This window comes from Thunnus maccoyii, chromosome 5 (assembly GCF_910596095.1).
Source record: "Thunnus maccoyii chromosome 5, fThuMac1.1, whole genome shotgun sequence".
NCBI lineage: Eukaryota > Metazoa > Chordata > Actinopteri > Scombriformes > Scombridae > Thunnus > Thunnus maccoyii.
In genome coordinates, this window is record NC_056537.1 from 11,028,680 (window position 1) to 11,041,659 (window position 12,980).

A 12,980-nucleotide genomic window follows, 5' to 3' on the forward strand; every position below is an offset into this window, starting at 1 on the left:
ATTAATAAGAATAATTTATGAAGCAATAATGCCGAACATTTGATGTTTTTAGTTTCTCAAATGTGGGGATTTACAGCTTGGTCAACGGGACATCTGAAGGCATCACCTTGGGCTTTTTGACACTTTTCACTTTTTTCATATTTTATTATATTGATTCAAAAACTATCCACAAATAATCAACAGGTTAATCAATCATAAAAAATAAATGTTAGTTGCAGCCCTTTTACATTATTAGGAAAATAAATAGCAGAAATGAAGGCTAGGGACAGAAGTGGAGGGGATTTTCTATTACATCAAGACACGTGGATATGAAAATATTGATATTGTACATTAGTTGTCTTAACTGTCTGAGGGAAATGATTTCCCCCCACTTAGAAAAAGTAGGACATAGGAATTCATCTGTGGACCAGCATACTACATGGAAAATAAAAGTGGCGGTAACATTTTCACACTTCTTCTGCCCAGTGAGGTCAGACATGAAACCGCAGCTATTAGCAAAAGAAACATGGCTATGATGCAAATAAAAACCTTGTGGACCAATGACTTCCTTTAGCTAATTGGTTGACATGCTATGATGGGGAAGGATGTTTATCCGGCTGCCCGTTTAGAAATATTTATAGGTCAAGAAACAAACCGGCATTGTCCAAACATAACTGAGCTAAAAACAGCTTTTTTTTCTCTCCAAAAAATAAAATAGAAATGATTCAAACAAACACTGTAAACAGCTGAGGTGCTGGTGGGAGCCCAAGTGCAAATAAACACCTCAGGAAGGAAGACAGATTGAAGGCTTTTCCGGAACAAATCCTTGTCCAAACAGAAAGAGAGACAAGGGTTTGTTTGTCTCGCTGGCCTTTTGACCTGGGCTTTGTGGTGGCAAACTCTGAGATTTGTTGTGGAGTTAGTAAGTTAGCTCAGCGGTTAGCAGAGAGCAATGATGGAGTAATAATTGATGACATGCTTTAATCCTGCTACCTGTTGTGGTTACTTATTAGGATCATATTAAAATCACTCTATCTGCTATACAACCCCCTTCTTCTAGCTAAAATACTCCACTGTTTAGAAGCAGTGACAAAAGAGTGATTTCAGTGGGTTGATACTGAGGGTTTGGAGCTAATCGCACAGTTGTTACACAAACGCAAGTTGGAGAAAGCATGCTGACTCATTCACCCTGTGATAACACTCAACAATCTTGAGAAGTAACTCATGTCTGTGATAAAGAGAAAACTGTTTACCTTGGGTCGTTACCGAGGGTATGTCACTTATCCAAACCATGAAGATAATTCTGGCATGGTAAATAACTTTAAGGGCTATCACTCTTGTTATTTCAATGTCAAGGTCAAAGACAACTTTAGCATTTCAAGGTAAAGAATCTCTTCAGGGCTGCCACAAATATTTCACTTCATTGTGTAGCAAACCTAACCAAACCACTTTACCATTTCAAGTGAGAACAGTGTGATGTTTAGACTGTTTGGTAGCTAAACACCTAAAACCAAATGTATCAATCTTAAACCTGAGAACATTTCAGCACTCTTCCAGTGAGTCAGTAAATGCCATTTAAAAACCTAACTGACATTCAGAGCAAGATCTACAGTCTGAATCCGTGGACCAGCTGGTTAAAGCCTAACCCCCCGTTCACACATAGTATCCTGGTGCTACCTGAAGTGATTCAAGACTTAAAAAGTTGCCCAGAGGCACAATCTGAAGAAATGGAGGAAAGTTCAAGTCTGAGCACATACTGACATGCAGGATTGACAACCTGAAGATGACTGATCACACTTGTTTTGAATCCCTTGGGAAAAAGGAAGCACATAGACCTAGTTGTTTTCTACAACACTCAATTATGTAAAAGTACTTCGAGCAAAACTGTATAACATATAAGTATATAACTTTAACAAGCTACTGAGACTTGAGTAAGCAAAACAGTGTGTGGAAACACACTGCTAGAAGAAATGTGCCTATGTGTCCTATGCCAGTATAGTGGCATTGGGAAAAAATATCTGTCCAATCACAGCTCAGTAAGTGAATCACGTGCTTAACGCTAAACATGCCCATAAACTGCAGACTCGTGAGAGGCAAGAGAGAGATTACTACTCTAAGTTTGTATGTGTGAAGAGGAGGTAAGTAGTCTGGCAACAAAGTTTATCCTTAAAGGTGTAATGTGTAAGAATTGGCCACCTGATCCAAACAAATAGGGGGCAGCATATCACCCCCCCCCTCCCCCCACCACACACGCACACACATACGCCACCCCACCCCTCACTGAATATAGCATGAAGCTCACTGTTTACAGTGAATCTGTGCTAAGGCGTTGTCAAGATATCAAAATGCTACAGAGTCATGAGAGCCAGCGGTAAATTACAAACGAGCTGCACAGATCAGAAAGCGGTTGCACCACAGAGATAATTTACAACATAACATGAAGTAACAACTAAATAGTTACACACATGCCCCCAGGGTAGGTGTAAATCATAACATGTCACACAACTCACTAATGGTAGAACGGCAGTTTTTCTGCCACACAGCATAATTTTTTCACTAATTGCTGCCATTTTACAACACAGTAATCCAGCACAGACCTAATTTATTGGTATGATATTTCAATCTCGATCCAGCTTACTACAATTTGCTAAGATGCCAAATGGCTCATGCCACTTTACACATAGCTGGTACGTCAGATAAGCTGACATGACCAGCTGATGTCTCCCCAGCCAGCGTTTGCAGCAGCAGCCGCTGCTCCGACAATGTCAGTGCAACTTTACAAACAGGCGTTATTTGGATGAACTGACCATATAGCGGGAATCTGAATGGTTACTTTCTTTCTTGAAAAGATATTAAAACTTAATAAAGTGACATATCAACAGTCCTACAGCGAATATTTCAACAGCATTCAGCCTGGCTCCAACATTACTGGGCAGCACTCACTTCTTCCTCTCATGTTGGACTGAGGGCAGACTGGAGGCTACAGTGAGGTGTATTGCCCCTCAGGTACAAAATGGTATTTTGTATCTGAAGCTAGCTGGTTAGCATGCTAACTTCAGTAGATATCTCTGCAACATAATACATATTGGTCTTTTACATAACGTCAAAGCTGTTATTTCTTCACATTCTGTTTATAATTTTAATTAATTTGGGAATGTTCTGAACTAAAATTCTGGTCAATTCTTACATATTACACCTTTAAGTTTTGCCACAGTGGATCAGCCGACTCACTGTTTTGGCAATTCAAGTATGTGCACAGGCAGATACCAGGTACAATACCTTGTACTGTTTACCGTGCATTTAGCATTGTGCTACTCCTGCTGTTACTCACAAGTTTAGGGACAAAAAAAGCCAAAAAAAAGTTGGTTTTTTTGACACAGTGCTATTGTTGGTCTGAACTCAGTCTAAATGACGTAAGTGAATAAGTGAATAAGCAGAACTTTATTACTGAAGTGCTCACGAGCAGGCGAGAACCTCTAAAGTGTGTAACTGGAGAGGGATAACACTGGGCAGCTCTCTTTCTACTCATCCAGTGTTTTACTTCGCGTTACGTCATCAAATTTCCTGGTTACATCTGACTTATTAAAATATTCTTTATACATTACATACTCTTAGTAACAGATTCAGGAATAGCTTCATCCAAAAGGCACGCAGATAAAATGACTATTGTCATAAAGGTGAAGGGATATGGACTGTCTTTGCTGCGCTGAGGGATGTGCTGACTTTATGTGTGTGTTAAGAGGCCCAGTATCAGATTTAGGCCTGGTCCCAGTGGGCTATAAAGCATGGTGTTGGATCGCCACTCTGCTGGGGCCTGCAGGGGCTGAGTATAGGAGGGAGGAGAGAGAGGGATACTCAGGGGGATGGCAGAAGAAGTATGTTGTTTGTTTTCTTCTACTTCCTTCTCACCTCCGTGTTTCTAGGTGAACTTCTTTTTCTCCTCACTGAATAGGCTCTCCCTGATTTTTTTGTTAAACTCTTTTTTTTAATACAATCCATAAATCTTCATTCTCTTTATTTCCCTCAGCTCCCCAATCACACTATCCTTGTATTTCTCAACCCCCCTCCCCCCCACCCACCACCACCACCACCACCCCCATCCCCCTGGCCTCCTGACCATTCATTATGGCTCAAACTTTTTAAATTTAGATCTGCTTTAATGGCATAACTGTAGTTAAGTGCACTACTGCCAAAGTAGTGTAAAAATCTGCCAGAGCAGTAATATTATTTAAAACTGAACTTTGTAAAAATGATCCTTGATTGAAGAAATTTTTTAAACATGCCTATTTTCACTGAAAACAGGTTCAAATTATCTCATCGCATTGGCAGATTTTCCCGGTTCTTTCAAGAAAATAAAACTTTTACAACTCAATGGTAGACAAAACAAGTTGATGACATTAGGCTTTCTGCAGTGTAAAGACCTCTCTCTCTCTCTCTCTCTCTCTCTCTCCCTCTCTCTCTCTCTCTACATCACCTCACTCTCGTTGTCCTCCAGCTTGGGAAGCCATCAGCGAGGCTTTCTGGCTGGCCTGCGGTGAAAGCTGAGGGTTATGGCTCTGGCTATTGAAACGCATGCAGACAGACATACAGGTGGTGTTTCACTTTCACTCTGGGTAGAAAGTGACTGACTGAATATGACTGGGCTCCCTCTGTCCTTGCACATCTGGAGTGGGCTGGATGGATGGTGGGGAGGGGTGTGCGGAGTGGTGAATGGCAAAAATGCATGGACAGAGAGTGTGTGTGTGTGTGTGTGTGTGTGTGTGCGAGTGTGTTTGTGTGGAGGGCGGCATGATATGTGTGTTGTGGTTTTGATCTCTTCATTTTTGTGGATAAGAGGGTGCTTGTGTATGTGTAAAGAGTGAAGACAGAAAGACCACTATAGAGAATGTTTTTGATGAATGTTTTTTTGTTCAATTTAATGCTTTCAAAACATACTAAATTCATACTGTGCTTCACGCAAACGGAGAATGGATGCACGTGGATTCAAACGTGCCTTTTTTGGAGTGAGCTTACTCATTGTCTTGTACTTGTTTAATGCTGTTGTACATTTCTTGTTGCTACTTTACTTGTTACACTTGGCAGAAGGAAATTTCATGTACATGTATATGGCTGCTCTGACGAAGACTAAGTATGCGCCGTTACATTGCATATTTAAAGATCTCACGATGATTTCTTTATAATTTGAATGATGAATGTTGAATTTGCCAGTGTTGGTTTTGTACATTTTCTATCCACTGTTTTTTGCAACAGTCTTTCCAATAATGTAAGTCAAATAAAGAGAAGATGGTAAAAAACAAACAGTGAGGACAGATGGAAAATGGTAAAAAAAAAAAAAAAAAGAGAGAGACATTAGAGGAAACAGATCAAGAAGAAAAGAAAAGAGAGAGGGCTGGTAGTGTGAAGGAGAAGAAAGAGACACAAACAGAGAGACAGATGTTCCAGTGCTGCTGCTTTGCCCAGTGAATGGCAGTGAGGCATGCAGCTGCAGCTTTCAATGACGAGTCATTTCCCAGATCGAGATCTGTTAAAAAAAGGGCAGGAAATTTCCACTTACTTCATGTGTCAGGAGCTGATTACCTGTATGGACAAAGGAGACACCAGCACTGCCTCTTAACCGACTGGGTCGATCCTTTTTGACAGTCATACACACTTTGCATGTACTATGCACATGAATGGATGTAGTTATATTGACACACACACACTTTTGATCACCACAGAACTACACAAAAGTCAAATGTCAGATGTCATCCTAAACCATGAAAGAGAGGGAAAACTAGCGTGACTGAAATATACAAGAGTAATATCTAGAGACTCCTTTTTAGTGTGAGTTGAATAAACACATAAAAGTAATTAATGTAATAGAGGAGCGAGCCAGGCCCTTGAACTTTATTTTTCCTGTGCTGCCTGGTGAGCAGTGTGCCGGTGAGGAGCAGCCCCTCATCATCTGTGTGTGTTGGAGTGTGCTTCACAGAGGGCCGCCGCTACGTTTGGCAAGGGAGGGGTCCCCTTCACACAGCTGTGCAAATCTTCCTGAGCATCACGTCTGTGTGTACGGTGTGTGCGTTTGCTCAGGCACCGGCACCTGTACAAAATCTCATCGACTCATCTTGGAGGCCCCCTGAAGAACTTGACACCGGGTCCGGCTCAATAGCAGGATAGCGCTGCCACATCGTCCAAAAGCAACAGTGGGGCCGGGGTGGGGGTGGGGGGGCAGGGGGGCTCCAGCGCTCCTGTGGCACGTGCCTGCCGCTCCCCTAGCTCATGACCCAAGATGGAGTTATGGGGTTTAGGGGAGGAAAAGGCTGCCTGCTGCTCCGTGAGCCCCCCTCAGCTCTCCGGGCTCCGCACTCACTGGCTACTACCCCTGCCCCCTTCAAAAGCTCCATCAGGTGGAGAAGACCAATGTCAGACCTCTGACTCATTGTTTTTCTCACGCACCAGTAGCCAGGACCATAAGTGTGTGAGTTTTTGTATGAGAGGCCACATGTTGAAAGTGGGTTTGACGGTGGAGAGCAGAGAAAGAAGGGGACAGGGAGAAAAATAGAGGAACGCTAGTTAAATTGTAAGCTGGAGACGTGCATGTCTTTACTTCAATCTGATGGCAATTTAACATGTTAGTCTCATGTCATGAATAAGCACCAAGCCAGCAATCCTTCTCAGTCAGACCTGTAACATTTCTGTAACACTTTAAATATGCCACAAGCCTAAAATGGAAAGCCATCTGATCGACATAAAGACAAAGAAAAAGCACGAGGTAAAACATTCAGAGCGAGAGAGATTAAATGTGTGCCTCGTTCTGCCTTCTAAGATAACTATAATAAATGTATTATCTCAGTCTTCATCCCTTGTGCACAAAGAAAATAAAATCATCTCAATAAACCAGGAAACACTCATATATACAGTATATATAGAGACTATTTCCATCATCATCCCATCATGATGCAATCGGGTGAAATAGGTTAAATACGCACTGAAAGCCTGTGAAATAACAAACATTTGAACATTTGTAACTCACTGCTGTTCTGCTCCCTCTTGTGAACCGGTTGCCAAATACCACTCCTTCTGTAAATGTCCTGTCATGTCTGAATAAAGCTGTAAGGAACATTAACATAAAAGACAACAATGTCTGAGCGACAAAAAGCCATTACTTGAGCAAATGAATGAAGAGAGCGATGTCTGAAAAATACTTTAGACGTAAACATTGAGTTAATTAGGAAACTTTCTGAAAATCGAAAACAAAGGAGGCTTTTTTTTAATAATGATACAAGGGAGCTCTAAAGTTCAGACTGCTTCATGCCTAGGCAAGTGCAAATGATATACGTGCAACTGTTTCAAAACATCTGCATTTATATTAAGCTAAACATTTACAGATCCCACATGAAAATGACTCAGGCACAGCTATGAAGAACGTATTGTTTCTCAGCCTAATAAGAATCTCATCTTGGCACGGCTGATTTGTTTTTCACACAAGAATCTCGTGGCTTTCAATTCAAATATTGTAGGAGTGATGCTCTCAGGGATGAGCCGAGAAGAGATGATGATGATTTACTGAAAGTGGTATTTGGAGGAATGTTTGAACGACTAGATGCAGAGGCTACATGGGAATGTTCTATTTCAGTGTCAGCCCTATTCTGGGAATAGAAACAACTCTAGTCATAACAACGGCACGCTCACAAGATGGCTGATAAGATGCCGATTAGATGAGCTCAGTCTGGGGAATGTGTGTGTGTTTATGTGACAGAGAGGGAGGGAGAGAGAGAGACAAATAGGCAGACAGAGAAAAAAAATCTACCATAAGAATGACAGAAATTAATTTTTAAAAAAAGGGGGGGGGATGTTGCAAAAAAAAAAAAAAAAAAGTTAAAAATTAAATGCAGCACTTACAGAATGAGTGGGGTGTTTTGAAGTTTGGTGACAAGCGGGATGTGTGGTGAGTAACTGACGTCAGAGCCCCGTTAATGTTTGGTGTGAGCTTCCTGTTGGAGTGGTTTCCACACTATGGAAAGGGCAGGGGTGGAGCCTAAATTTGCCACTTGTTTGTTCAAAAACAGACAAGTGTGGGCTCTTGCTCACACACAAAAGCATCAAAGGTCACCACAGACACATTTTAGCTCAAACTTTTTTGTAGAGGATCAAAAGGAAATATGCGAAAGCATTGAGAAAGTAGTAGAGACAGATAGCAATTTGGGAATTCTTTTTTAATCTCTGTGGTTCAAATGCAGTTCAAATCCTGTTTTTATCACATAAATAAGCTAAAGCCCACTAAAAGTATAACAGCTCTGGCACCGGTTCACTGGGTATCTCCACAGGTCTCCTTAACCTGTTTTATTTTCTCCTTCAATCTATCCTCCTCTCCTTCCTCTCTCTTGCTCAGTCCTCCTTCACAGCAGATTTAACAATGTTCTTCTTATTGTGAGCCATTCGTCTGTTTTATGCAGCACAGGGGTATAAATCAGGGGCCCAAAATGCCCTACAGACTCTGGGAACCCCCGCCTCCTCCCCAAAAACTGGCCCAGTGAGTTGGAGATGAGGTGATTTAATATCAGAGGGTGCTTTGTCTTTGCATGCTGTGCCACTGACATCTCCCGGCACCACTAAAAGCTAATGCTAAGACCAGCCTGCACCTGGGAGAAGGAAGGAAGGAAGGAAAGAAAAAGAAGCAAAAAGGGAAATTTATTAGCTGTAGCTCACTGTAGGCGAACCCACTTTACATTTAGTTATTTTTATATTCTTAATCTAATTGAATTTAGCTCTTTTGCTTCATGGCTAAGTATATAATATTTTATTAATTGTATGATTTATGAGGACTTGCCGTAACTTCGTTCACACCCTACATGGCATCGATGAGACCACGACAAGTGCGTGACATTAAAGACATAATAAGGGGGAAAACTCTACTCGGTGAGTTAAGTCAGTGTTTATGGATGATGTGAAGTCACCACATCGTCAGACGCTATAAACTTACAGAATGGAGGGAATGACGTGGCCTAATGGAGTGACCACCCACCTGACATCACGCTGTATTGTCACACGCTGGCACATGACAAGCCTTCCTCTGTTGAATCCGTGTCACCGGCACACAAGCTTGGCACTCGGCAGCAGTCGTGCCCTCACACCTCATGCCAAGGAGGTGTCCAAACACTCAAAGCCACAAAAGAGCCAAGAGGCCTTAATCAGCCCTATTTACACCTGCCAACTGGAGGAGGGACGTACCGCGTTACGTGTGCCAAGAAGTAAATTTTTTTGATCCAAAAGACAAGCGTGAAACTCCTAAGTATCTGCGTGCCATTTGTTTGCTTTCTTATTTATGAAAAGGTGGCTTCTGGTTGAAGAAAATACCCAATAAATGAATATTTTTTTTACTATTAAGGATATTGTGAGTCGTTCTGTTCTACAGAATTGGTATCAGGCCAGACATTGGAAAGACAAAAAAGGAATGGATGGCATGCAAGAAAGTCCAGTCTAGACTGAATCCAAGACATTACAGTTATGTCAGTTAAGACATCTTCTATAATGTCACACCTTCAGAACAGATCAAACTATCATGTACTCAGCAGCAACTTTTACCTTATCCCCTAATGAAGGTTCTACTAAATAAAAATATCACTTTCTTGAACAGCTGAAATAATGAGCAGAAGAATGTAAATGATATGGAACCTTGGCTTCTCATTAACCGCCATATATTTAGACTTTATCTACAAAGAAGAGAAAAAACAGCATAATCCTTGTGGCCAAAGGTAAACTTCTTTTATTAGTGTCTAAGTTAGCCTTCAACAAACATGCATACATCCACATAATGCATAAACTAACACATGGATACACAAAGAACACACATACCATACTGCTCTGCACAGCGGGACTATTAGGAACATAATGACCAATAGGTGTCCCAATTCATCTCATTCTCTTTCTATTATGCAACATCTCTGGGACCACCATTTCAGCTCTTTTGTCTCTTTGCCCCTTTACCCTCCATCATGCACAATTATGATAAAGACATTACCAGCTACCATAACATAGTTTGAGGTACTGACACATGTGTAGGAGCATTGTCCATGCTACCTCGAAAGCTAGCCTGTGGTGAACTAGGGAAGAGTGCTGCTCATCTATAGTGGGGGGCCTTCTTCTGCTGCAGCATTTTCATGCTTTCAGTTCTCATTAAAACCACAAAAAGAGAACTGCAAAGGCCCCTCGGAGCTCGGGTCTTGGAAATTTCGCTACGCTAAACCACCATAATATGTGCCTCGGTCCCACAAACATACTCAAGGGGGGCTCTTTGGTTGCCGTGTAATAAGTCCTGGCGTGCTAGCCTTGTAATTGGCCATAATTAAAAGGAGGCAGAAGGAGACGAGGATCTTCCTCACAGCTTCAGCTGCCAGGCAGCAGGAAGTAGTAAAGACACGCTGTCTCTTCCTTTACTAGGTGCCACTCCGTCTTTCTCTTTGAGCCTCTTTTCTCTCTTTCTTCCTGTCACTCAGCATCTTTGTGAGAAGTATCTTTCGGGTCTCTGTTTGGAACCGCCGCAGAGTGGAGGGGGGGTGAGCTTGAGTGTGTAAAGTCTATCCCTCTTTATCATTAAACCCCCACCGTACCGCACAATGTGTGTGTGTGTGTGTGTCTGTGTGTGCACATGCGTCTTTACCATCTTTGTCTCTGTTCAGTCTGTAATTATTCAGTCTGCAGATGCTCCTGCGTGTTTGTTGTCGTCTGTCTCCTGCTTGCAACCTTGTCAATATCATGTCTGTACAACTTTCATGACACTACGCCACGTCTACCCAGACTGTCTCAGCAGGCCCATTTTATTTCAGATCTGGGAAAATTCTCTTTCTGTTTTTTTCCATGCTACTTATAAACTCATAAAACTGGTGTCAAAGCCCCCCTTGGATAATGCTATTTCATTACAGTGTAACGTATGTCTTACACTGTGCACTTCCATTCAACTATTGCTATTGTATTTCACTAAAGCAAATCCAATTATAGAGATGCTTACAAATGGGGGCCTAGTCTAAATTGCCCTCACTCTTCAGTTATGTACTTTCACAGACAACTCCAATAAATACAACTACAATATGGATACGGGAACACTGACAGAAACTGAAACCTTCGAACCATGACTCTGTTCATAAATCCTTCCTTCCTTTTTTCATTTATATTCACTCAGATTTTCTGTATGTTTGAAACAAGTAACAGCAGCTCAAATTAAATGACTGCTGCCTGAGCAAGCTGTAATATGGGAAACTCAAGTTAAGAACTATCTATGAATCCCAGTGTTTGAAATTCATGGATAGCTTGTGAGAAAAAGAAAATTCTGCATCTGAAATATTGACTTGTCATCCAGAATGCTTCAAAAAAGATAATTACAGAGCAAAAGACATTTACAACACAAGCCTAACGCATGTCTTCAGTTCCTCGCCAAGCATTTCTAATTCATGACCATTATGTCATTCACAAAGTGATCATTTCTAATTTATAAAGCCCTCAGTGCTGTCTGTATGTTCCCAGCATCGCGTTGGTATCTCAGCCTCAGCTAGCATCTGCCTCGCAACACTGTTGACACAAGGGAGAGCGCTAAACGGGGCGGCATTGAGCTTTTGTTACCTGAGCGTCACTCACCGTAACCCAAAACAAAACAGCTGCTTGACTTAGCATCAAGCTGAAAGGAAACACCGAGGAGGCAGGGATGTCGAGATGGAGAGAGGGAGGGAGGGGAAAAGGAAAAGGAGTGGGGGAGGAGAGCAAGTTCATTTGCGTGCCAAGTTCATACGTGTGATGCTGAATGTTGGAGGCCTTGTCTTGAACAAACACGGAGTTGATAGAAAAGTGTATTTAGAGATAGGGTGGAAAGAAATGTAAATGTTGCCAGGTTGACAGATATAGTCAATGACATTCAAAACCACAAACATACAAGTCTATGGCACTTACTTACATCTAAACACAATACAAGTGAGCAAATATCTCTGACTAATCAACTTTATTAGACCTTAAATAACCCCTTGTTCCTCTGACACAAACTCAATTTTCAACTTCTCTTGTTTCTTTCAGCCCTACAGACACATTTCTACCCAAACATGTGAACTCAAGTGAACTTTGCAGACTTTAGTTTCTCCTTTCTTCTTTTCCTTCCTGTTGTCAATAGATGAAAAAATGACAAGAGGTCAGGCAGAGCCCAGTGATGGCCATATTTCCTGAGGCTCCGCCTGTGGTCTTCACAGCCAAAAACACACACGGACAGACAGTGGGAGGATTCTGCCGTGACCTTTCACCCCAGCTGGGCTCCCTCGGAGTCACCAGAGGCCATGCTACCATCTCTGTAGAGGCCAGCACCTGGCTCACTGGACTCATGCACAAGGGAAGGAGAGAGAGAGTGTGTGTGTGTGTGTCAAGTCAAGTTAAGTCAGTTTTATTTATATAGCGCTAAATCACAACAGAAGTTATCTCAGGGCACTTTTCACATAGCGCAGGTCTAGACCGTACTCTTTAATTTACAGAGACCCAACATTCCCCCATGAGCAAGCACTTGGCGACAGCGGCAAGTGTGTATGTGTGTGTGTGCGTGGGTGTGTGTGTGTGTGTGGGTGTGTGTGTGTGCAGTCTTGGGGGAAGGGGGTCTCTGGGGAAATGAATCAGCCACTTAGTTCAGCCACCCGCCCCCTCACTTACAGAGCTTGCTTCAGCAAGACCCAAAGGTCAACTCTCACCCTTTCTCGCATTTCTCTGTCTCTTTTTTGCCATTTCTCTCTACCTCCCCCACCTCTCTCATCAGAGGTGAACAAGGAGCTATTTGAGAGTGATATGAGAAACAGAGGTGGTGTTGTCTGTGTGCGTATGTATACGTATGTGTGTGAGAAATAGAGAGTGTAGGTCACTTTTGTCACATCAAAACACCTCCCTCATCTGTCCTCCCGGCTAGATTTCATTTAAATAATGCTAATGATTTCAGAGAATATCATTCATACTCATATTTTAAAGATGTAACTTGGCTTGGATTCAAGTTGAAATAA

The 12,980-nt window shown here is 42.0% G+C and overlaps 1 protein-coding gene across 6 annotated transcripts in view; it reads right to left on the minus strand.

Moving 5' to 3' along the window:
- The window catches only part of kcnq1.2 (potassium voltage-gated channel, KQT-like subfamily, member 1.2), a 185,452-nt gene that overhangs the window by 21,620 nt on the left and 150,852 nt on the right, over positions 1-12,980 (minus strand). Inside the window, exon 19 of one of the 6 annotated variants that reach the window (XM_042411209.1) lies at positions 8,488-8,603. The exons of the other annotated variants lie outside the window; for them this stretch is intronic. Within the exon in view, the coding sequence (XP_042267143.1) occupies positions 8,574-8,603 (30 nt within the window). The 3' untranslated portion in view covers positions 8,488-8,573. Of the gene's footprint in view, positions 1-8,487; positions 8,604-12,980 lie in introns of those variants that run through there. 6 annotated transcript variants of the gene reach the window in all.